The following is a 23,577-nucleotide window of genomic DNA, read 5'->3' as shown; positions in this document are numbered from 1 at the left end:
GTTGAGCGTCCGACTTCGGCTCAGGTCATGATCTCACGGTCTGTGGCTTCAAGCCCTGCGTCGGGCTCTGTGCTGACAGCTCAGAGCCTGGAGCCTGCTTCCGATTCTGTGTCTCCCTCTCTCTCTGACCCTCCCCCACTCGCACTCTGTCTCTGTCTCTCTCAAAAATCAATCAATTAAAAAAAAAAATCAATCAATAAATAAAAACGTTAAAAGGCATCATGAACTTAACACACCCCAAATCACACATCTAATATCCCCTCTATCAAAATGCTTCTCTCAGTCTTCCCCCAGTTTCTCCAGTTTCAGTAAAGACAAGCTCTGTTCCACCACTGACCCTGGCCAAAACCCTGAAATCATTCTCAACTCCTCTTCCTCAATCCCACATCACACATCCAAGCCACCAGCAAAATCGTTTTGATTTGTGTCTTCACAATATATCTAGAATTTGACTACTTCTCACAGCCTCCACCATTACCCTTGTCCGAGTTACCATTAATTCTCACCTGGATTACAGTAGTAGCTTCTTACCAAATTCTGCTTAAAAGTCCAAGTAATAGAAGGACTGAGAAATGTCCAGTGGAGTTGGCAATGTGAGTAACCTTGACAGGACTGCTTTCACTAGAAAGCCTGATAGAACCTCCAGTCTATAGTGTAATCCTACATGCTCCTTGTTGATTCTGTAATAACTCACCAAGGAAATTCCCATTTCAGAGCCTTTGCATGCTCTTCCTTCTGCCTGGACCATCCTTCCTTCCCTCCAGACGGTCATATCTGGAATACCTGCTCTTTCTCCTGAATTGAGGTTTCTGTTAAAATGCCAGTTTCTGAGAGATTTCATATCAGCCTATTTAAAATAGCACCTCCCACTCTCTATTCCCTTTTATTTTCTTCATTGTATTTGGCACTCTCTGAATATTTCTGTCTCTCTCCTTCTCCCCTACACACACTAGAATGTAAGTTCTATGAGGGCAGAGACTTTGTTTTGTTCTGCACTGTACACCCTGCCTGGCAAATGTCTGCCGAACGAATAAATGACCTTCGTCTCAAACTCACAGAATTACTACCAAGAAATGGAAGCATATTCGACTTCAAGACCTCCAAGTATGACCCTCCGGGATCCAGGAATGTGGGCATGCAGCCTCTTGACCTCTCCTAGCCGTCCCCTTCTTAGAAGACATACGGTAGCACTTCGGCCCTCGCTCAAACCTCGCTCAAATCTCCGAAAGGGAGGGGCGGAGGGTTTGTGTCATCAGCCTGCGCCCGCCTGCCCCGCGACGTGCCGGCGGCTGGCGCAGCCCTCCGCTCGCCCGGCCTCCCCCTCCCTGGTTCCGCGCTCTGGTTCCGCCATGGAATCCAACAAGGATGAAGCCGAGCGCTGTATTAGCATCGCCCTCAAGGCCATCCAGAGCAACCAGCCCGACCGGGCACTCCGCTTCCTGGAGAAGGCGCAGCGGCTGTACCCGACGCCGCGAGTTCGCGGTGAGTGTGAGCTGCCGGAGAGACAGAGGGGACATTAGAACTGATGGGGGGAATACGGGAACGGACCGAGGGGAGCAGTTGGAGGAGGGGGAGGGGTGGCGAGGCGCGGCTACGCCTGCGCACTGAGACGCGCGGTGGCCGCTGGGAGGTGTAGTCTTTCGCTCCCACCCCTCTCCGGGACGCTGAACACCTGATGGCTGGGGCGGCCGCGACTTCAGCTTTCCGGGGGCTTGTGGAACCCTCTGAGATTTGGAGTTCCCGAGGATGAAAGGCGCTGGCGGGCGGGGGGAAAGGAACTTACCTGGAAGCGAAATCGAACTACTTTTCCCAAGGGGCCATTCGGTGGCCCAGGGCCGGTTGCCGGCCTGGGAAATATTATAGTTTAGGAAAATAAACATAACTCCTTTGACGGAGAGAATGCGTTCGAAGAGAGGGAAAGAAGACTGCCGACGTTCGGAAGGCCTGGAAAGGCGTCTCCGGGCGAGGGCCTGGGAACACTGTCCCGAAACCAGAGCCTGCCTTTTTCTCCCAGTCCACACCACCGCCTTGGACTGTCCGCCCTGAGAGCGGGCCCCCTCACTCCTGGAGCCTCTTCACCCGCCTGTGAGATTCGGGGCTTGTCGGAGACACTGGTCTTGCCACCCCGCCCACCCTGGCCCCCAAGAGTCCATCTGTGGCCGCCGAATGGACGGCTGGACAGCACAAGACTACTAAGTGTCCCCCGGCTGAGGCTTCCAAACCCGGGAGGGATTAGTGAAGTTGTCCCAACTACTCAGCATTTCACTCTACCCAGGAACCCTCTTTTTTTTTTTAACCTAAGACTTCAAAGAAGTTTTTCTTAATACAAGCTGGAGGAGGGGCGCCTGGGTGGCTTGGTTGGTTAAGCGTCCGGCTTCGGCTCAGGTCATGATCTCACGGTCAGTGAGTTCGAGCCCCGCGTCGGGCTCTGTGCTGACAGCTCAGAGCCCGGAGCCTGTGTCAGATTCTGTGTCTCCCTCTCTCTCTGCTCCTCCCCTGTTCATGCTCTGTCTCTCTGTGTCTCAAAAATAAATAAAACGTTAAAAAAAAAAAAAATACAAGCTGGAGGAGAGAAGGAGGTAGTCCATTAAAGATACGGTTTCGTGCCAGCAGTTACCACGCAGTAAACCGTCTGGCACATAACAGGTGCTCAGAATCAGAAGACCTGAGTTCTTATCCTGACTGCTACCATGTGATCTTTCTGAGCTTGGGTTTCCTTATCTGGAAAATCAGAAGCTTGGTGCAGACAATATGAATAACAATAATACCATAGGGCTTCTCTGTTTAGAAAGCTCTTTCGAGGGGCGCCTGTCTGACCCAGTCCGTAGAGCATGCGACTCTTGATCTGGGGGTTGTAAATTCAAGCCCCTGTTGGGTGTGGAGATTACTTTAAAAAAATAAAATGTTCAGAGGCGCCTGGGTGGCTCAGTCGGTTAAGCGGGTTAAGCCTCCAATTTTGGCTGAGGTCGTGATCTTACAGTTCGTGGGTTCAAGCCTGCTTAGGGCTCTGTGCTGACAGCTCAGAGCCTGGAGCCTGCATCAGATTCTTTGTTACCCTCTCTCTCTGCCCCTCCTCTGCTTGCGCTCTCTCTGTCTCTTTCAAAAATAAATAAACAGTAAAAAAAAATTTTTATTAAAAAAATAAAATCCTTAAAAACAAAAAGAAAGAAAGCTCTTTCCAACGCATTTTCTCACTTCACCCTGCCCTATCAGGGAGGCGGAGCAAAGATCATTACCTTTGTTCTATAGATAAGGAAATCTCTCAGAGGCAAGGGACTTGCCCACAATTACACAGCTAGAAATTGGAAAGTCCTGTGACTGTATAAATGTTTAATAGAGGAGTGAAATGAAAAAGCAGCAGTCAGCCTCGTAGCCTTCCTTGCCTGCATTTGGAATTGAGAAAGGGGAACACTGGCAGAAGAGGCCACCTGGAATGCTTGAATTTTCCTCCCTCCTGACTACAGGTTGATCTTTGGCCTGTTTGCCTTCTCTTGGAGAGAGTTTTAGTCTGTATTTGCCAGGACTCCTGAGGTCACCTGCTCAAGAAACTTCCTACTGAAATAAATCACACTGTGTAAGAGAGGTGCGTGGTGGTGGGGGCGCATGAGCTCTCAGAATCCTGTCCAACGCTGGATGCTTCTGGAGCCTCAGAACCAGGCAGCCAAGAAAGGATGGTAACAATATGGCCTGTGGAGATCTTCCTGTCAGCAGCTTCCTGGGCCAGTTCAGGGGCTTGGACGGATATCCTTCCTGGCGCTCAAGAAATGGAATTTGCTCAGGCAGAATCATCACCTGCTGCACAGTTGTCATATTTGCATTATTCTGGAGAGACTATGCCTCATACCTCTCTGTAAACTTCACCTTGCACCGTCCACAGCCCTGTATTCAGCTGACAAGGACCTGGGGTTAACTTAGGCCTGGAATGGAGAAATCTTGGTTAAAAAAATATTAGCTGCCTACACATGCTGTTTGAGGTTTGAGTTCATTCCAGGCACTTGTTCAACGCAAAAGACTTTTTTTTTTTTTTAAGTTTATTTTATTTTTGAGAGCAAGTACATGCGAGTGGGGGAGGGGCGGGGGGAGGGGACGAATCCCAAGCGGGCTCCACAGGCTGTCAGCGCCCCGTGTCCAACTTTTGATTTCGGCTCAGGTCATGATCTCACGGTTCATGGGTTCAAGCCCTGCATCAGGCTCAGTGCTGTCAGTGCAGAGCCTGCTTCGGTTCCTCTGTCTCCCTCTCTTTCTGCTCCCTCCATTGCTCTCTCTCTCTCTCTCAAAAATAAACATTAAAAAAAAAAAAAAAGAGTCAGACACTTAACCAACTAAGCCACCCAGACACTCTGCAACAGACATTTTTTGTTTTATTTGCAAAGTCTTCTGCTTGGTGCTAAGTGGTATGGCAGGACTGGTAAGACATCATCCTTCACCTCAAGGAGCCTACAGTGTAGTAAAGGAGACAAAGTTATAGAAAAAATAATACCGCGGTTAAAGAAAAATTAAGCACAGCGTTAGATGCCAAGGACTTAAGGATGGACAGGAAAGATCCAGTCCTCGCCCTCCATGAGTTCAGTCCGGTGACATGGAGGGAAGTGCTGGGGTTGGATCCCTGAATGCGAAATGACAAGCAGTAGGGTGAGTGAGTGAGTCCTTACTAGGACTTAAAAATAATGGTAGATGACCATGAGGGAAGGTGTCAGGGAGCAGGACAGAGGCAGCATTTAAACTGCACTTCGGAGGAAGGGAGGAGATTTGGAGAAGAACCTACTGGGGAAAAGACATGGAGGCTGGAGGCTGGGGGAGGACTGGGTGTAGCAAGACTTGGAGGCTGTGGAGGTGGTAATTTGAATAGAGAGGATTAAGGCTGGCAAGGAGGATGGGGTCAGGTTGTGGAAATCCTTTCCTGCCAGACCAGGGTATTCACTTTATTCTGTAGTTGGTGAAAAGACCACTGAAGATTCTGATAGCAGGAATAAGATAAGGGTACCGTTCTGAGAAGAGAACGACGAGAAGGGTTAATGAAAGGGAAGAGAGACCCAAGGCAGAAACCAATTGGGAGGTCATTCATCGCACTCTGTATTTCAGGAGCTCTGAGCACCTGAGGTAAGGCATCCCGGATGAGGATAGGGTCATCAGAGAGGAGGTAGCGAGCCTTGTGTGAGAGAGGTGTGCTGAGGAGAACTGGGGACACAGAATCCAAGCCCGTGTGGCCAGGGAGAAAGTAAGGTTGAGGATGGTGAGTGGGAAGAGCTGGGCAGGGGGCAGGATGCCGGTGGATGTTCCGGAGGAGCTGTCAGCTGGGAGCTCAGGAGAGAGCCCCAGGTTCCAGCTCAGAGTCTGGTATTGTCATTTTGATGGAGCTCACTGGAGTGCTGCCTGGCTAGGGTCACTGTGTGAAAGTGTGGAACGCGTAGCGGATGTTGCTGTAAGCACAGCCATGGGCCACATCTGGCCTCAGCCAGTGGGCAGAGACCAGGGAAGCAACAGAGTGAGATGGAGAACAAGGGGAGGAGGCAATCCCAGGAGCGGGCAGCCGCCAGGTGGCCCTGGAGTGGTGTGGCAGGGAGGTGGTGAGCAACACTGTCAGGCCTTGTGGGGAAAGGGCGAGTCGAGAAATGAGAGGGGAAGGATCGAGAGCATGGGTGGAAGGTTGGTCTTAGAGAAGTGAAAGAACAGACAGAGGGAAGGGTAGGGTGAAAGGAGGTCCAGAACAACCTTAAAGGGTGGAGGGGCCTCACAGTGAAAAGGCCATGAAGGGATTTCAAACTCGTGCTGCAGGAGGTGGGCCCAAGGGCTGGACACTTGTACTGTGGAATAGTAGCTGGGCCCTAAGCCTAGAGGTCCTAGGGCAGGGCTAGTGGGACCAGTCTCTTTCTGGGAGCCCACTTGGCATCGCCTTTGCCTGAGGCTTAGCAACGCTGGTGGAAAGTACCATGTTTTTCAGGGAGCCAGTGAGAACATCCTCAGTTTCCCCAGCACACAAAGAGAGGGTTGGCTTGGATGGTCTCGCAGCTTAGGCTGCCTAAGGGTCTAGGAAATGACTGACTGTGGGTCCAGGCGAAATCAGGAAGGCCAAGCCACTAAGGCCAGCATGTGGGGCAGGGAAGGATTGGTTGCTTTCACGGTGTTAGGGTGAGAGACGGTCTGGTACTGGCGAGGTCCAGGGTGGGGTTGTCCGTTCGGGTCAGTCGGCCTTCATGAGCCCTGCTGTGCGCTCAACCCTTCCATTCACCGAATTTCACTGAGTCTTATTTATGCCTCAAAGCAACCCTACGAGGGCAGGGATCAGGCCTTCACTGACGATTCGATGACATGGTAAGTAGCAAAGGAACCGGACTGTCCAGCTCCACTCCCAGGCCATTGCCCTCTGCTGGCCTCCCTTTCCCGAACCACATTGAGCACTACAGGAACAGAGAGAGGGCCTGGGAATAAAAGGAACAGTAACAGATAACAATATTTACTGAGTGTTGTGCTAAGTCTCTTATATGCATTTGCTCATTTACTCTTGCAGCTCTCGTGAGGGAGAGACAGTTTTACATGAAGAAGCTAAATCAGCTTGTCCAAGATGACCCTGGTAGCAGGTGTCAGAGCCACAGCTTTGCCCCTCCAGTCTGGGTTGGAAGAGTGACCACTGCTGCTGGCTTTGGCCATAGAAATGCTCTCACCTCTGCCTCAGCTGCCACTTCTCCCACCGCAGCTCTGGTTTCTTCCTCCAAGTTCCAGGCTTTTTAGATGTCTGCCAGCTTGACGGCGAGGGGCAGAGTCAGGATTGGAACCCAGCTTTGTCTGTCTAACTCCGGAGCTGCGTTAAGCTGCTGTGTCGTACTCTTTTGTGACATTTGCCTGTCAGCCCCTGTGCCATGAGGGATGTAACAGTGAGTCAGAATGAGGCAGTCACATCCCACAGGTCTGGCAGATGGGGTGTCCAGGCCATGAGAGAGACCTACTTGTCAGCAACCAACAATCTTGAATTGCCAACTCAAGCAGAAACCTTCTGTGTGACCCAGAGCACATCCATTCCCCTTTGGGCTCTCTTCTGCAGTGTAAAGAAATTAGAGTGGCTGACTCCATGTAACTGCCCTGAAAAGTTTCCAGAATCTTCCCTGAGAAATACTAGAGTGAGTCCATCTCCTGGTTAATGCTCTTGTGTATCTATAGCAATTGAATGGTTGGTCATATTCTCCTTAGGGTATATCAGCACAGCCTGGACAACTGGGGCTTCCAGAGAAACTGATATAAACAAATTCTTTTTTTTTTTTTAAGTTTATTTATTTATTTTTGAGAGAGAAAGGCATGCATAAAGAGAGGGAGGCCGAGAATCCCAAGCAGGCTCCGCACTGTCAATGCAGAGCCTGATGTGGTGCCCGAACTCGTAAACCATGAGATCATGACCTGAGCCGAGATCAAGAGTCGGATGCTTAACCGACTGAGCCCCCCAGGAGCCCCTGAAATAAGTTCTTTAAACACCCTCCAAATCCAGCAAACTAGCTCGCCTTCTTCCCCATCTTCATCAGCATCTCTTCGTCTTTTGCTTTTTCTTCCTTTGCCATTCGCTCGGTATGGACCTGGCATCTGGGACAGCCTGAAATCTCATGGTTACGGTTGGGTCCAAAGCCTGCCAGGTGCTGAGACTTAGCCTTCCTAAGCCCTGGAGCTCCCTGCCCCCCCCCCCCCCCCAGCTTGGGTCGCCTCCCTGGCCAGGCATCAGCCTGTGTCATAAATCAGCAGCTACTCAGTTTTGAATTTTTACTCTGTCAGTTTCTGTGCCAGGTGCTTACAAATGGTATTTTATCCTTGTTACACCCATTATCCTCATATCCCTTAGGAAACAGGTTCAAACAGATTTTATAGATCGGCCAGGGCCATACTGCTAGGAATGACTGAGCTGAGATTTGAACACAGTTCTTTCTGAATTTAACTTCTCTTTATTTGGAAGGACTGTGCTGGAGAGGGCTCCCCATGCCAGCCTCATGCGGTCCAGGATAGCACAGTTAAGAACATGGTTCTGGGAGCTGGACATCCAGGCGTTTTAAGTGCTGACTGCCCAGCTTGTGCAGCCACGGGCCAATGGATCAAACACACAGCTCCTTCTTTAACTTTTCTTTTTTAATGATTATTTATTTTGGACAGAGAGAGAGCGAGCACACGCGTGCGTAGGGGAGGGGCAAAGAGAGAGGAAACACAGAATCCGAAGCAGGCTCTGGGCTCTGAACTGTCAGCACAGAGCCTGATGCGGGTCTGGAACCCACAAACCGTGAGATCACGACCTGAGACAGCTCCTTCTTTATCGTGGGGATGGTGGTAATAAGACCTACTTCTGAGGCCATTGTCAAGATTAAATGAACTAGTAGAGGCAGAGCCTGGGCCTGCCTAACACATAGTGAGCACTCATTACAGTTACTCTTCTCAGTGCGTACCCTTGGGGTTTGCTACAGGAGTCCTTCACATCCCTCCTGCGAGGCAAGCTTGACTGTCAGCTCCCGACCCAGTGAGATCCTGTGAGTTTGCTGCACCTAAGACAGCAGTGGCTCAGGGCACCGTGGTCCACTTGAGTCCCAGTGTTCTGCTCCCAGCGAGCCCTGCCCCAGGCCCCTCGTGTGAGACCCAGGTGCATTGCGTTAGGGGGTGTCTAACACCCAGCACAGTGCCTTGAGCCCAGCAGGCTCCTGGCGTGTTTGAAAGAAGCTGGGGACCAGCCGAGGGCACTGCTGTCCTTCCTCAGCACAGTGTCCTGGGTCTCTGCAGAGGTCCAGGTGCCTGGCTTCTCAGGGCACTGTACCCCAGGCATGACTGGGGTTTCCAGAACTGATTTCGTGCGTGGAATCAATGGGTGCAGGGATTTGGGCTCTTTGTCATTGAGTCAGCAGGAACCACAGACTTGGGTTGGAGACACTGGGACCCTATCTGAGGATGATAGCTAATGCCCTGCATAGACTCTGAACATTGCGGTATGACGTTTGACATGGCCAGCCACTTGAAAAGCGTAAGGAATAGCAAGTAGCAGAGGAGAGGTCTTCATCCGAAGTCTCGTGCCGTCCCTGGCCCTGGAGCACATTCATTGCCCCTCTCCCCCTTCACAGCTAAGTGAAGGTCTCCAGAAGGCCTTTCCCCCCAGTCCCAGCAGAAACAGATGGTCCTGCCAAGTGTGGTCCCCACTGACATAGGCGGAGTACTTGCCTCTCTCTGCACTCAGCAGGGTCTGTGAAACATACCACTTTGGGATTTTTTTAAGCCTGCAGGGCTAATGGTTTGTTTTTATGGGGAGTTTTAAAGTAACCCATACCCAGGGGTGCCTGGCTGGAACAGTCGGTAGAGCATGCGACTCTTGTGGAGTTGTAAGTTTGAGCCCCACGTTGGGTATAGAGATTAATTAAAATAAAATCTTAAAAACAAAAAAAAAGATTTAAAATAACCCATACCCTGACAACTCATGAGAGCAGGCGGCTGTCCCACTAGCCCTCCCCCACCCCCTGCACCCCGCCCAGGCCCAAGCTGGGGAGGGAGCTACTGGCTTTGCTGGGAGAAGCAGCAGGTGGGATGTGGGCGGCCCTGGCCTCTCCCAGGACCAGGCAGGCCCTCAGCCACGGCATGTGGCTTTGCTGCAACGAGAGCCCTGAATGGTTTGTTTGCCTTGCACAGCCCTGATCGAGTCCCTCAACCAGAAACCACAGTCTACCAGTGACCATCCCCAACCCACAGACACCACCCACAGGAAAGCAGGTGGGGCCGAAGCCCCCGCGGCCAACGGAGAAGCTGGAGGAGGAGAGGGCACCAAAGGCTACACTGCGGAGCAAGTAGCAGCAGTGAAAAGGTAGAGGGGCCGGAGCCCAGTGCCACTGGCAAGTTTTCAGATCTAGAGAAGGCTTCCTGCAGCGTGGCCCCCGCCTCACATCTGCCCGTGGTCCGGATGGGCCCTGGGAGGGTCCTGAGGATGGAGGAGGTCCAGCTGGGCGGGCCCACCGGCCCTGGGATACAGCGTGGGAATCAGGGCTCTGCTGTCCCCTCCCGCCAAGTCAGCCCACAGCAGAGGCTGGAAATGCTGACTCTGCCGCTGGCCAGGCGAGCCTGGCCTCTTTACAGAGCTCTGTTGATCAGACAGAGATGGGGCGTGGGCTCCCCTTCCAGCTTCTCCCCCACCCCTAACAAAGACCCTTTCAGACCAGGGCCTGTGTGGCATAGAATGGAGACAGGAGACGGTTATCCCTCCAGGGCTTGGGCAGGCCCCACACACACATTGACAGTCCTTCTGAGGTGGCCTCCGGTGAAGGTGCTGTTAGCGAAGGGAAATGGTTCCTGGCCTGAAAGACTGCAGCTGCCCCCCTCTTAAATCCTAAGTGTATTCCAGGTGTTTCCACTGGGCCCTACCTAGCTCCCCGTTCCAGGTAGAGCTTACTGAGGCCCCCTTGCCCCCGAGGGACCTAGAGGAACTGACGGCCGAGCCCTACTGTGCGCCCATACTGCTCTCCCCCACCTCACCTCCCGGCCCTGGGCCCTCTCTACCCCCTCCCCCAGGGTCAAGCAGTGTAAGGATTACTATGAGATCCTGGGGGTGAGCAGAGGGGCCTCCGATGAGGACCTGAAGAAGGCCTACCGCAAGCTGGCCCTCAAGTTCCACCCAGACAAGAACCACGCACCCGGTGCCACTGAAGCTTTCAAAGGTAAGCTAGCCTTGGTTTCCCGGTGCTTGGTGTTTTTCATCTCCTGTCCTTGGGAAGGAGTCAGTGGCCTTGGACCCACGTGCCCTGGGCTCAGGACCTGCTTCCTGGGAAGAAAGTCCTAGTAGCCACCTCTAGCATAGAGCCTCAGAGCTCAGGTAGCCTCCCCTTCCTCTTCGTTTCCCAGGGCTTACAGGAGGGGAGCTGAGGCAAGAGAGGACCGACCAGTGGCTTTTCCAAGGTCCCAGAGCAGTTGAGGGTCAGAAGCAGGCCTCCTGACTCACCTGTATGCACGTCCCCATCTTGGGATATTGCTACCGGTTTCCCTGTGCTGAGGGGCAAGGAAGCCTCAGGTCAGTGGGCTTGGGGCCCGGTGGCCTCCCCATCACCAGCAGCCACAGCCAGCCCTGCAGTGCACACACACTCACACATAACACACACTCACAGTGTGTGCCTACAAGGCAGTGACCGCAGCCAAGTAGGGAGCCCGTGGCAGAGCACACCCCTAAGACCTGGTGTGCTGTTTCCTAGGCCCCACCCCAGGTGCTGCATTCCAGGTGCTTGGGGTTGGTCCTGCTGCGTGTGGGTGTGGGTGTGGGTGTGGGGTACTGTGCAGGCGTCACCCCGCTGCTGCCTGTCAGCCTGCCCCCGAGGGAGACGGTGAAGAGAAGCAGGCAGGCAGGGCAGCTGTGGTGAACGTTGCTCCAGCCCTGACTCCTGCCTGCAGCCCCGCAGGCACCAAGACGCCAGATCTGGCCCTGGGACCTTGTCACCATGGCAGGAGGGGGGGGATTCTCCTTCCTGCAAGGGTGGCAGGTTTTGAAGCAGATGCAGCCGCTTTGACCCACTCCCTTGAGAGAGTGAGCCGCTTGAGAAGGAGCAAGAGACTCGGGAGGGCCCGGAGCAGGGTCCTTTGAGGCACGGGTTTCCCACCTGGGGAGCTTTTCCTGGGGAGGCCTTGGGGCCACGCCGAGGAACAGCAGCTGGGACCTGGACCCCAGGGAAGAGAGGGCTCACCGGGCCACACTACGAACGGTGAAGTTTTGACTAGAACCTGGGGATCTGGCCCTTCCTGACAGTTGCTGTAGGAGTAAATAAGATAATGCCCATAAAGGGCCTGAGGCAGAGAAAAAGCTCAACCACTGTCATGAGGTGGAGCACGAGGAGCCTGAGGGTTCATCTTCCGCCAGGCCCAGACCGCCCAGATCCACTAGAGGTATTCCTGCCTGCCCCCGTCCCGACACGGGCCCAACAGCCAAACTCCCCTCTGGCCCCAAGGTCTCCTTCCTAAGGCACCACTTGAGTACCTAAAAGGGAGCTATTGGCTGCCAGGGGCACCTCCACCTCCATGCCCACCGTCTCCAAGCCTGACTTCTGGCTCCTTTCTAGCTATCGGCACAGCATATGCGGTACTTAGTAACCCAGAGAAAAGGAAACAGTATGACCAGTTCGGTGATGACAAGAACCAGGCAGCGCGGCATGGCCACGGGCACGGGGACTTCCACCGGGGCTTTGAGGCCGATATCTCCCCCGAAGACCTCTTCAACATGTTCTTTGGCGGTGGCTTTCCGTCTAGTAAGTACCCCACCCCACCCCACCCCCTGCAGCCAGGTCTCCCTGGGGGTGATGGTGGGAGACTGGAAGACAGCCCCTCCCTTTTCCTGCAGCCCCACCCCCTGACTCAGTCCCTCTGACCTCCAGGTAACGTCCATGTCTACAGCAACGGCCGCATGCGCTATACCTACCAGCAGAGGCAGGACCGCAGGGAGAACCAGGGTGACGTGAGTGAGGAAGGCACCGGGAGAGCAGGGGGAGGGTGCCAAGCCCCACCCAGGGTGTGAGGCCTGAAGGGGGAGTGACCTCCCCAGCTGTCTGTCCTCCGAGGGGCAGTGCCCCCACGGTTCTCAGCTAGGGAGCCATCTTGGTTCCCCCTTGCCATTCTACTGAGCGACACTAGAGGGAGCCACACTCCACGGTGCTGCCCAGAAGGAGTGGGGATTTGATGGCTTCTGTCAGGAAATGTAATGCAGAAACTTCTCCACCTACAGACAGGTTTGAGTGTGATTGGCCTTTGTGCAGTCCATTTGTTCATAAGGCCAAAGTGACATTTTCCAAGCAATGGGAAGTGAAACTTCACGAGAGAATTGTAAAGGATGACAAAGGTTGTTGAATCTTCTTCTTTTCGGCACTCTTAAAAAATGTATACAAAAGCTATAGCAAGACAATGCTTCAAAAACATTTTGAATGCCACGGGTTAAAGAACAGCTAGTGGACTAAAATTAAAATACTGCAGACAATTCCACAGCCTTTAAAATTATGGCAGACAGAGGGGTTCCCTATTGCTCTTAGGTTTTTATCTATTCATTTTTTTAACTTAGTGTGTTTGTATTTAACATACGGAAGAGTTTTTTAAATTAGAATCTATCACACAGTGAACAAATTTGTTCGTATTTACAATTTTTTAACTGGCAGTTTTTAAATCGGTAATATAGTTATATGGTGCAAAATCCAAAAAAATATATGTATATAGTGAAAATTTCCCTCCAGCCCTGCCTACGGTTCTCATGGAGGAAGCCTCTTTAGCTCATTTTTTTTGTGTTCTCAGATAAGTAAATACATCCAGGCACCCTTTTCCTGTATTTAACACCAGTTGCTACTTTGTATTCCTCTGGGGAAACCGGCAGGTGGAGGAGCTTCTGTGTTTGGGGGGCCCGTGGGAGGGGAGCAGAGAGGAGTGTCGTGGCAGTTCGCAGCAGCTTCCTCCTGCTGCCCAGGCTCCTTTGTGCCAGGGAAGCTGGTGGTGATTGCGGCCTATGCCACACTCCCACCAGGTCCAGCTGAGTGACCATTGGTTCTTTCCTCCAGGGCGGGCTGGGGGTGTTTGTTCAGCTGATGCCCATCCTCATCCTGATCCTCGTGTCGGCGCTCAGCCAGCTCATGGTCTCCAGTCCCCCATACAGCCTGAGCCCAAGGCCGTGAGTACCCACCGCTAGGGATGGGGTGGTAGGCAGACAGGGACTTCGGATCCTCAACCCGCATCGGGTGCCTTCCTTCCTATCCTGCGGGGTCGTTGATCACAATGCGGAAATCTGGCTTAGAATCAAGGAAATACACTTGCCCTGTTGAGATTAGGTTCTTGATCTTTTTAGTATCCCAGTCCCCTAGGAAAATGCAATGAGACCTGCAGATCTCTTCCCTCAAACACTACACATGTACACAACTTTGCATATGATTTCACAGGCTTCATGACACTTCCCCCCCATCTTATCTGCTGACCTTGAGATAAGAACCTGTGCTCTTAAGTTGTGGGTGGTGGGCCTTGGGGCCGTGGAAAAGAACAGGGGTTCTAGAATCAGAACAAAGGTGGATTTGAATCCCAGCTACTTTATTAACTAAGCAGCTGTGTGACCCTAGACAAGTTACATGACTTCTCTGAGCTTTGGTGTCCTCATCTGTGCAATGCGAATAACATCTATGTGCTTGTGGAAATGAAATGAGTCACAGACACTTAAAATGCCAGGTTTGGGGCACCTGGCTGGCTCAGTCGGTGGAGCATGAGACTCTTGATCTCAGAGTCTTGAGTTTGAACCCCATGTGAGGTATAGAGATTACTTTAAAATAAATAAGCAAAAGGTTGGTTTTTTGGTTTTTTGGTTTTTTTATGCCAGGCTCGATAGAAACGTTCAACAGTATTTGTTCAATGAATTTATGGTCTCAGCTGCCAGTAGTGAACTTGGGCAAGTTATTTGGCCTTTTAAGGCATCAGCTCCCCTCATTTATTTCCAGCATCTGGCACCACATCTGATACATAGTTACATAGTGGGTGCTCAGCTTCTATTGGTGGGAACCCTCTGTTCCCCCAAAGTGGCCTGGCCCTGTTTCGGAGCCTGGCAGCCTTCCTCTCGGCCACCAGGGGGCAGAGTCGGGTGGCTGGACCCACACCAGGCAACGTAGGCTCTCCGTGGCCTGTCGCCAGCCCTTCGCTCTGCAACTGGAGAGGCAGCAGAGGGCAGGTAGGGGCTGTTCCCCACCCCCCCCACCACCTCCCACCCCCCCACCCCCCCACCCGGCACCCGAACTGTCTCCTGTCTGCTGCGTGTCAAGACTCTGCCTACAGAGCCTGCGGGTGGAGCTGGAAGATAGGACTAAAAGCTGGAAGGACAGAGGTCCTTGGAGTCCTTGTGTCTTGTTGTTCCTAAGCCTCTTAACCCCAGATTGGGAGTTCCTGGGTAGGCAGGCAGGTCCTGGGCAACAATGAGCTTAGGGGAGGAATGTGGAAATGGAGGCACTGGGACCCCAACTCACACCCCTAATCAGAGGCAGAGCCCAGGCTCCCCTGCTGCACTGACCGGGGCCTCAAAAGGGGCTCCTCCCACAGGCCCCAGGTCAGCAGCGTGGTAAGCAGAGAGCCTGAGGAAGGGCTGGCCGTAGTCTGGACCACTTAGACAGGAGGGACACCCTGCCTTTCTTTCAGACCCTCATTTTGGGTGCTGTGCGAGTTCCTCTCCAGTTTTGGAGGGAAGCCAGCCCTGTGGCCTGTGCGGTACCTCCTGTTGGGGGACCCTGTCTTCCTTAGAGCTGCCGTGGGGCTGGGGACCTGGGCCCACTTTGTGCCTGATGTATTTCCGGCCAGGTCGGTGGGCCACGTCCACAGGCGAGTCACTGACCACCTGAACGTCGTCTACTACGTGGCAGACACCTTCTCCAAGGAGTACACAGGCTCCAGCCTCAAAACAGTCGAACGGAATGTGGAAGACGACTATATCGCCAACCTCCGAAACAACTGCTGGAAGGAGAAGCAGCAGAGTGAGTGCGTGTGTGTTGCGGGGACAGAGCTTGAGCGCGGGGAAGGAGAAAGCCCTGCTCACCAGAGATTTGTGGACCCAGCGCCTGGCACTGCCTCGCACCAGCCACCTCCCAGCCAAAAATGGGACCCCACCCTGTTTCCTTGGGGCCGGGAGCCAGGGGCCACCTGGAGATTTCCTCCAGGTTCCCGTAAGTCACTTCCGTCAGCCTGAGTGTGGCTGCCAGAGGTAAGTGTGTTGAGATGGATTGGAGCACGTGTCCTGGCCACCTAGTGACTGGCCATCCAGCTGTATCTGTGGGACCCTAGGGAGGCCTAACCAGAATGACAGGTTCTTTCCTTGGCTGATCTCACCTAAGTCTGCAGAAAGGGGCCTCTGTTCTCTCCCAAGTTGGGACCATAGTCTGCTCTCCAGGGCCTTTCCTAAAGGGAGGCCAGCTCTGTGCCAGCTCTGGGGCCTGTAACAGTCTTCCTCCCACCCCCACAGGCTAGGCAAGTGCTCCAGTGACCCTTGGGGGATACCAGGTGTGCCCTAAACTCTGCCCCATTGCTTTGCAGAGGAAGGCTTGCTGTACCGGGCCCGCTACTTCGGTGACACAGATATGTACCACAAAGCACAGAAGATGGGCACCCCAAGCTGTAACCGACTGTCAGAGGTGCAGGCCTCCCTGCATGGATAGTCCTGGGCCAGCCACGCCACCGAGGTCCAAGTATGAGCCAGGGCCTCCTCTGCCCTGCAACTCCTGGCAGCTTTGGCCCTGGTCATAAGGCAGAGGAGGGTGGGAGGGAGAGAGGAAAATAGCCTGTTGATTATGGCACAGACTCCTTTTCCCCAGCCTGACCTCCAGCCTGCAGAGCTGGGGCAGCTCTAGGGTGTGCTCAGAAACCAAGGACTCGTTCAGGCTCCAGTGCTAACTGTCTACTGCCCCCTCCCAATTCCCTGGCTCTGGGAGAGTGGGGTGCCGGAGAATCAGGCAGAAGGGGGACCTCAAGGCCATGGCTAAGGGCCACCCCTGCCTCCCTGGTCTGAGCGAGCCACCAAGTCACCATGGCCCTTTCCCTAGGGCCAATAGACTATTGTCTATGCTCTGGTATTTAGGCCACCAAGTATTACTGGTCCCAAGATAGCCCCCTCCACACAGAGTCTCCACCTGACGGCAAGAAGAAACACGTGAGAGCCAGTGGGCTAAGATCCCATCCTCTTCCTCTGCCCTTCCAGGCAGGAGGAAATGGAACAAGATGGATGGGCAGCCCCACAGTAGGCCAGGGAGGGAGCCTACAGGCTGGGAGCGGGAGAGGCCCGTTGCCCTGACCTCTGGCCCTCTGGTGGAATCAGAGGCACTCTCTCACGTACCAATGCACCTGGCAGCCTGGAAGCCGCAGGCATCCGGCCTGCCCGGGCACCTCACCTGTGGTCTGAGGAAGAGAACAGAAGGTCATGAGTTTACAGTTGAACGCAGAGCCTTTAGCACAGAAAGCGGGGGGGTGGGGGTGGGGGGGTGGGAAATGCAAGTTGCTGGTAGCAGACTCCAGTCCTCCTTTACCCCTGCATGTGGGTAGTGAGCTCCGCTTCCAGCATTTGCCAGAGGGGACACACTGGACCCAGCCCAGAAGAATGTAGGCAGAGCCAGTAAAGGTTCTCTTCTGGATTGGTTACCTGCCCATCCATCCTCTGCCTGTGTCCCCTTCGGCAGGGGTCCAGCTGTGCTTGGAGGCCATCTGCTACGCCTCTGCGAGAGTGACAGAGTGCAGGAGGGAGACAGGTTGGGGCTGAGGTGGGCAGGGCAGCAGCCAGGAGGTCGGCTTGTTTGTGCGGGCTGAGCTAGAGGCTCCAGGCCGCGGGACTGCCAGGCTAACTGTTACCACTCTCCTCCCCAGACCATGAAATCCCTGGAGAATTTTTGGTGACATGCACTGAGCCAAGGTGATGGACTGTATATTTAAGGAAAGACATAAAAAGAAAAAAAATTAAAGTGGAATTGGAGGCCGAACACCGCACACAACTGCCCTCTCTCTCACCCAGTAAATGCTGAAAGGCCTTAGGACAGGAAAACCTGCCACGGGGCTGCTTCCCTCCCTCCCAGGGCTGGCCGAGGCTCCACTTCGGCTGCTCCTAGGATACGGAAACCATGGCAACGAAAGTAGAATGTAAAACTTGCAGCAAATGTCTGTGGAAAGGGCTGGGGGAGGGGGCGCCCAACTGCCTTCCTCCCCCTCCCAGGAGCCACCACCAGTCACCTCTCCGTGGAAGCCAGTCAGAGGCGTTGGCCAAGGATAGGAGGAGGAGGAACAAGAACTCTCCATAGAATGTAATTTACAGAGCGTGCATATGTGTGTGTGTGTGTGTATATATATATATCTATATCTATATATATCTATTTATATGTAAATAGCATATATAAAGATAGATATATATATATATATATAGTCTACTTTTTAAACTATGCAGGAATTTGATTAAGTTGTTTAGCTGATTTCTTCCCTGTTTTAGAAAATGAGGCGTGTTTGGGGAAGGCAGCCTGTTCCTTCAGCGGCTGGACATTATGCCACGGCTGACAGTGTAAGGAAAGTCGGGTCGTAGCTTTTAATGTTCCCCTCAAACCGAGCCTGCTTTTGGTGGCAGCAGTAATCATGATAGTGTAAGTCTGTAGAGAACTTGGAGGTTGCCAGCTTTATGGTGAAGCTGGAGGGGAGCAGGCTTCCAGGGGAGAAAGTGCCCCTAGGGCCAGGTACCATGTCAGTACTGAGTCATGGTGAGGCCCCTGGCAGCCTGCCGGTGGGAGGCCGCCCTCCTCAAGCTTTGGCCAGCTCAGGTGGGCTCTTAGTCCTGGAGCCCAGGAGCTCTCTGTCCCTCTGCCACAGAAAACAGGGTTAGAGAGGGGGACCGGGTTTTGCCTAGCCACCTGCCCCCCTCTTAGTCCCAAAGTGGGTTTTGCCTTATAGATGCCACAGGCCACGGCTCCGTTGTTGCCACTGGCTTTTCCCAAGTTATGCACCAAGGACTCCAGAAGGTTCTTCCTCCGAGAGTCAGCCAGGTGGTGCCCAAGACCCTGGGGCAGCAGCCGAATCCTGAAGAAAGTCCGGGCCTGTGGGCACCTCTGTCTCCGCCCTCCATGGACATGATGCCACCCGGCCTTCTGTTGCACTTTGGACAAAGGCTGCGCCTGAACCAGAAGGGTTTTCTTATACTCACCTTGATGTGAGGATTTTTCTCAAAACAGCAGTTGCTGCCAGGGGAAGGGAGGGAGGTTTTATTCCCACGGTTTATACTGGGCCTTTTGGAATTACTCTTTTTCCCGAATTTTCCTCTGGCAGTGGGTGTGTCATTGAGCCTGCCACCTTCCAAAGCCTTACTTCCCCAAGTTGCCAGCCAGGAGGTGATAACCATCCTCTCAGAGTTTCTCTTGGCTCTTTTCTTTTTTATTTTAAGTCCCACCCCCCATCCTCCCCAGCCCCAACCAATGAACAAAGATTCTTGCTGGGAAAGGAAGCTTGGTAAAGAAATGTCAGATCTGGTTTTTGAACAAGATCCTGCCCTGTGATGCAGCAGCCACCCCGGCCCAGAGAGATGATAAGAAGTGGACGTGGGCAAGAGTACCCACCCGCCCCCCCCGCCGCGGTGGCCCTGGTGCTCTGCCCCCACCACCCCTACCGTCTGATCTTGGTAGATGTCCCTAGGTGGGCTGACCCATGTGCAATAAGAACATAGATCCTAAAGGATCCCTTGAGAAGCTGTATTTCTTGAATTAGAATTCTAAAATTGTACATCTATAAATATATGTTTATTATGTGATTGGCCTTGGTGGGTCTGCGTTGAACAAGGGGGCTGAGGTGATGGGCCACAAACACCTGTTGCTACGGACACTGCCCAGCTCGTACCACCTAGGAGTCTTTGGTGATGGTCCCGAATGTCCTCCTCACCCCTTGCCCCAGCCGACAGCCACTAAGGTCACAAGTGTTGTTCCAAGGCTGATTCCATCCAGGCAAAAGGTAAGGGGCTTAATCAGGCCACGATCCTGGGATTCCCTAATAACCTCTGGTTCCCCTTGTTTTGCTCCCTCTCCATCCCTGCTGTGAGTAAAATATTCAGAATCTCCCTCCTCCCCAGCCAGGAGCTAGAGCCCACTCCGGATCCAGAGCAGGGGGAAAGTTACAAGTTTCTTTCCATCTCTGGCTGCAGTCTTCCCAGACGTACTTCCCACACCACCCCACAGCCCGCCCTCCTCCCCCAGAAGGTTGGAAAAGTTAAAAAATGTGGCAGCCAGAGTAGAACTTTCTGTGAATGGAGCTGCAGATCTGCCGGGGCCTCCCAGAGACAGGGCCCGGCAGCCCTGACTGGCGGCCCGAGGCCCCACCCGCTACTGCTCCAGCCAAAGACAGGCAGGCTGCCCGGTGGTGCCACTGCAGCCCGGGAGCTCATTGGCTGCCCCTGCCCGGGGTCACCACAGCCTGCCCTGCCTCGTCCTGCGAGCTGCCACTTGTTAGCTGCAGTTGGCAGAGGCAAATGCCAGCCACCCCCATTTACTCGTCCCATCCCCCTACCCGCAGCGTGCAGCTCAGGGAGCCAGCAGGGGCGGGACGGACTCTGTCCGACTGTTTGCTGCAAAAAAGAGCCTTTGACAAGTGTCCCCACCCACTGTCAGGTGGCAAAACGAGCCACTAGTTCACCCGAGCTCCCGGGATCTGCCGGCTTATCTCCACGTCCCAGACTGCCCCCAAGTTTCTAGAAGGGAGCTGCTCCTGGAGCAAGGAGCACCCGCCCTGCCCCAACTGTAATCTCCTCACCCTGAGTTGCCAGGCAAAGTCACCTGGCTGTCTAGGGCAGGTTCACGGGCAGCAGTGCCAAGACTCCGGTAAATAGACTGTTGACACAGTGTCGGCTCCGGAGCAACTCGGAATCCTTACCAGATGTCACACCTTGTGATCTGGGCGAGTCAGCCCAGCCCCCAGCAGGAAACAAGCTTTGGGGAGGGAAGGTGATGCCCAAGGGTCCCCATGAAACTTTGCATGTCCTTGGGGTCTGGTAGCAAAGCAATCATTCTGCAAACATTTGCTGAACTTGAATTCACGATTCTCAACAACATTGGCCCTACTCGTGCCAAGCTGAGTGGCAGGAGACATGTCCAGAAGGGTGAAAAAGGGAGGAAGCCACACCAGGGAAAATGGGACTTAACCTGAGGGGCCGGAGCTGGGGCTGGGGCTGAGTCTCCCACAGGGGCAGGTGCGCTCTCTCCCAGCAGTTACAAATGTGACACCACCACCACCCCATCCCACCCCCTGCTGCTACCACTGCAGACTTCTCTGAGTTGGCATCACCCCCAGGAGACAACATAATAGATCGGTTGGTGGGTATCAGCGTGGACCCCACAGCCCAGCTGCTGGGGGCCGAATCCCTTTACTATTACCTGGGTGGCCCTGGGCAAGCCACTTAACCTCCCTCTGCCTCAGTTTCCTCATCTTCAAAATGACAGTCATAAAATCACCTACTGCACTGGGTTGTGGTGAGGAGTAAAAGGGCCATCACCCGTGCAACACTTAAAACGGCGTCTGGGACATGGGAAGCTCTAAGTGTCACATGCCCTTAGATGACAAAGACTACAGCACTAGCTCAAGTCCCATTCCAGGCACGGAAACCACAAAGGTGGCAACAGGGCAGGGGGATGAGCTGAGGAACTGCACCGTGAAGGAGGTGGGAGTACAGCAGGGCTGGGGGCAGAGTGGGCTCTCTGGCCAGAAGGGACAGTGTGAGCAAAGTCCCGGAGCTGGCAAGGCACGAAGTGATCACACTCTAGGAACAATACATAGGCCAGGCCCCCGATCCACAATTGTCATCTGCTCCACCGGGAATGAACGAACAAAAGAACCAGAGACCTCGTGCTTCCCACACTGTGGTTGTCCCCTGTCCGCTCAGTTACGCATTTGACAAGCATTCCTAACCTTTCCGGGTGCTGGGCCCTCCTCTCCAGGAGGCCCACAGGAACAAACCAACCCTGTAAGGCTAGCCATGACAGAGGGGGTGGTGGGAGTGGGGGCAGGGGACTGGCAAAGTTGGAGGCCTAGGCTGTGCCCTCACTGTCACCCGCTCCCCCACCCCGGCCTCTCACGGAGGGATGTTTCCCTAGGAACAAGGCCTAGGCCTCCTGTCACTTGTATAGACCCACAGCTGTTTGGTAGGAAATAAAGATCCGGGGCCCAGACACAACAAAGGGTGTGAGAAAGGCACTCTACTCTCTAGAACCCCCTCACCAAGCAGCCCCCCCCCCCCAGAGCGCAAGAGTTGAGGCTTTGCTTGGGAGGAGAGCGGGGGCCTGACAGCCACACCGTGTCCACCCTTACCCCCTCTTCTCCTTCCATAGTTTGGTCCAGGGAGGGCAGGAACGTCCATCCATCTCTGGCTGGGCTTACCCTCAGGGACGGGCAGGGTACAGTTCCTAGTGGAATTGGTGCTGGTGAAGGCAAGTAGGCTCAGGGCCTTCAAGGACTCTGGTCAGCAGCCCCACTTCCATAACTGGATTCTTGCCATTTTTCTGATGGACACAGTGAGGGAGCCCAAGAGACAGATGTCTGAGCAGCACGTGGTCTCCTTTTACAGATGGGGGCAATGGAGGTCAGAAGGAGGGCGTGCGGCCCTGTGCTGGCTCCGCGTGGCCTGCGGGGCCCTCATGCTCTGACCCCGCTGCCTGTGGAGCCTCCATCCACCCTCCCTGACATGCTGCCCCGGTTCCTTCTGCCCACAGCCTGCCCGCTGCTCCTCCACCCCACCTCCTCTGGGAGGCCTGCCACGTTCCCACAGCCGCGGCCGGGCCCCCGCCCTCTCACGCCGTCACTCCAGAGGTGTTTGTGCAGCTCTCGGACAAAGGCTTTGCAGCCTGGAGAGGCAAAGGCCTGTCAGGCGCCTGTCCGTCTCATTCAGCGCTGCAACCCCGGGCACAGTGGGGCCTCCACGAACACGGCTGAGGGAAGACAGGGGGCCCCTGGGCACGCACACGCCTTTCTCATGGCCACCGTCGGCCATCCCTCCACTGCTTCCTCCAACCCACCGACACTGCTCAGGGTCACCCTGTAGGCAGCTCTGCAGCCATAAACCTGCATACGGAACTAGGGACCCTTCTCCAAGACCTGAGAGGGCTCAAGTGAGGCGTGCCCATCTGCCTAGAGGGACCTGCATCCAGCTGGCCGGTGCTGGAAGGTAAACCAGTCTTACAGGATATGCACCGAGTAGGGCCTCTATCCACTTTCTGGGGGAAGCAGAGGCCTGCTGAACATGCCCCGTGTCTGTCTCCCTCAGTGAGGACGGGCGTACCAGGGGCGGCTGGGAGAACGGCAAACAGTGCTCATCCCCGAGGGGGCCTCTGAAGCAGCCACCACCCCGTGGGGAGTAGAGGATGCCCTCCTGCACTTAGGCCTGTGCCAGTGGCACCACCCACTCCTGGGCTCAGACCCAATTCTGTCACTTTGCTGCCTCGGTACTGCCCTGGCCACAGGCCTCAGGGTCACCACTGGCAGGCTCCGCTACCCGCTGACCACCTGCCCATGGCTATGTGGGCAACAATGGTTTCGGTGGCGTCCAGGCTGTGAGCCCCAGGCTTCAAGTGGCACATGGGTGGTGCTCAGGCTGCCTCCGTTCGGGCAACTGTGGGCCTCAGTCTCCCTCCAGACCCCTTCTCGGCACTAAAGCAACAGGGCACAAAGTTTAGAAATCAGGTTTCAAGCCTCAGCTAGAAAGGACATTTGCATCATTTTCCATTTGTATCACTTAAATCTTTTTGTTATAATTTTGAAATTAGACACAATTTGATAAAATTATTACCATCCTCCTGCAGACCTCACCGGTTTCGTCCCTAATGTCGGCTTCTGTCAACCGTGGAATCTTGGGCTTGCTAGCCTAACTGGGGTGGGCTTGGTACAAATAGGCCAACCCAGGGGCCGGGGTCCCTGCCGGACCCAGCCTTACCCCAGGATCCCAGGACTTGAGCCCAGCTCACAGCCAGCCTAGGGTGCCCGTCCGTGGCAGGACTGGATTCAGGCCACGGGATGGAGTTGCATGACCCACATCTGTTCATATTATTAGCACCGGAGCCGGCTGGCCGAGCCTGTAACACAATTCGAGGAACTGTTGAC

General features: G+C 54.3%; 1 protein-coding gene across 7 annotated transcripts; it reads left to right on the top strand.

Moving 5' to 3' along the window:
* The first annotated feature begins 1,266 nt into the window (after positions 1–1,266).
* DNAJB12 (DnaJ heat shock protein family (Hsp40) member B12) lies at positions 1,267–19,249 on the top strand. Of its 7 annotated transcripts, XR_006209067.1 has the most exons (11): positions 1,272–1,482; positions 9,637–9,808; positions 10,510–10,655; positions 12,042–12,227; positions 12,354–12,433; positions 13,518–13,627; positions 15,286–15,458; positions 16,015–16,112; positions 17,335–17,765; positions 17,948–18,016; positions 18,400–19,249. XR_006209067.1 is itself a non-coding variant. In XM_007095712.2 (9 exons), exons 1-9 carry the CDS (start codon positions 1,350–1,352, stop codon positions 17,362–17,364), a joined length of 1,128 nt encoding a protein of 375 aa, XP_007095774.1. In that variant the 5' UTR covers positions 1,267–1,349; the 3' UTR covers positions 17,365–19,249. The 7 variants fall into 7 exon arrangements, 3 of the variants coding, with proteins under 3 accessions (XP_007095774.1, XP_007095775.1, XP_007095773.1); XR_006209068.1 differs by lacking the exon at positions 17,948–18,016; XR_006209065.1 differs by having other exon boundaries at positions 17,948–19,249.
* Positions 19,250–23,577: the final 4,328 nt, after the last annotated feature.

The sequence above is a fragment of the Panthera tigris genome, chromosome D2, assembly GCF_018350195.1.
Source record: "Panthera tigris isolate Pti1 chromosome D2, P.tigris_Pti1_mat1.1, whole genome shotgun sequence".
Taxonomy (NCBI): Eukaryota; Metazoa; Chordata; class Mammalia; order Carnivora; family Felidae; genus Panthera; species Panthera tigris.
Note: the sequence above shows the minus strand (reverse complement) of the source record. Positions and strands in the feature narration are given on the sequence as shown.

Coding starts and splice junctions, on each gene's coding strand:
- DNAJB12 (XM_007095712.2), top strand. CDS start 1,350: ATGGAATCCAACAAGGATGAAGCCGAGCGCTGTATTAGCATCGCCCTC. Junction 1,483..9,636: donor CCCGACGCCGCGAGTTCGCG/GTGAGTGTGAGC, acceptor TGCCTTGCACAG/CCCTGATCGAGTCCCTCAAC. Junction 15,459..16,014: donor CTGGAAGGAGAAGCAGCAGA/GTGAGTGCGTGT, acceptor ATTGCTTTGCAG/AGGAAGGCTTGCTGTACCGG.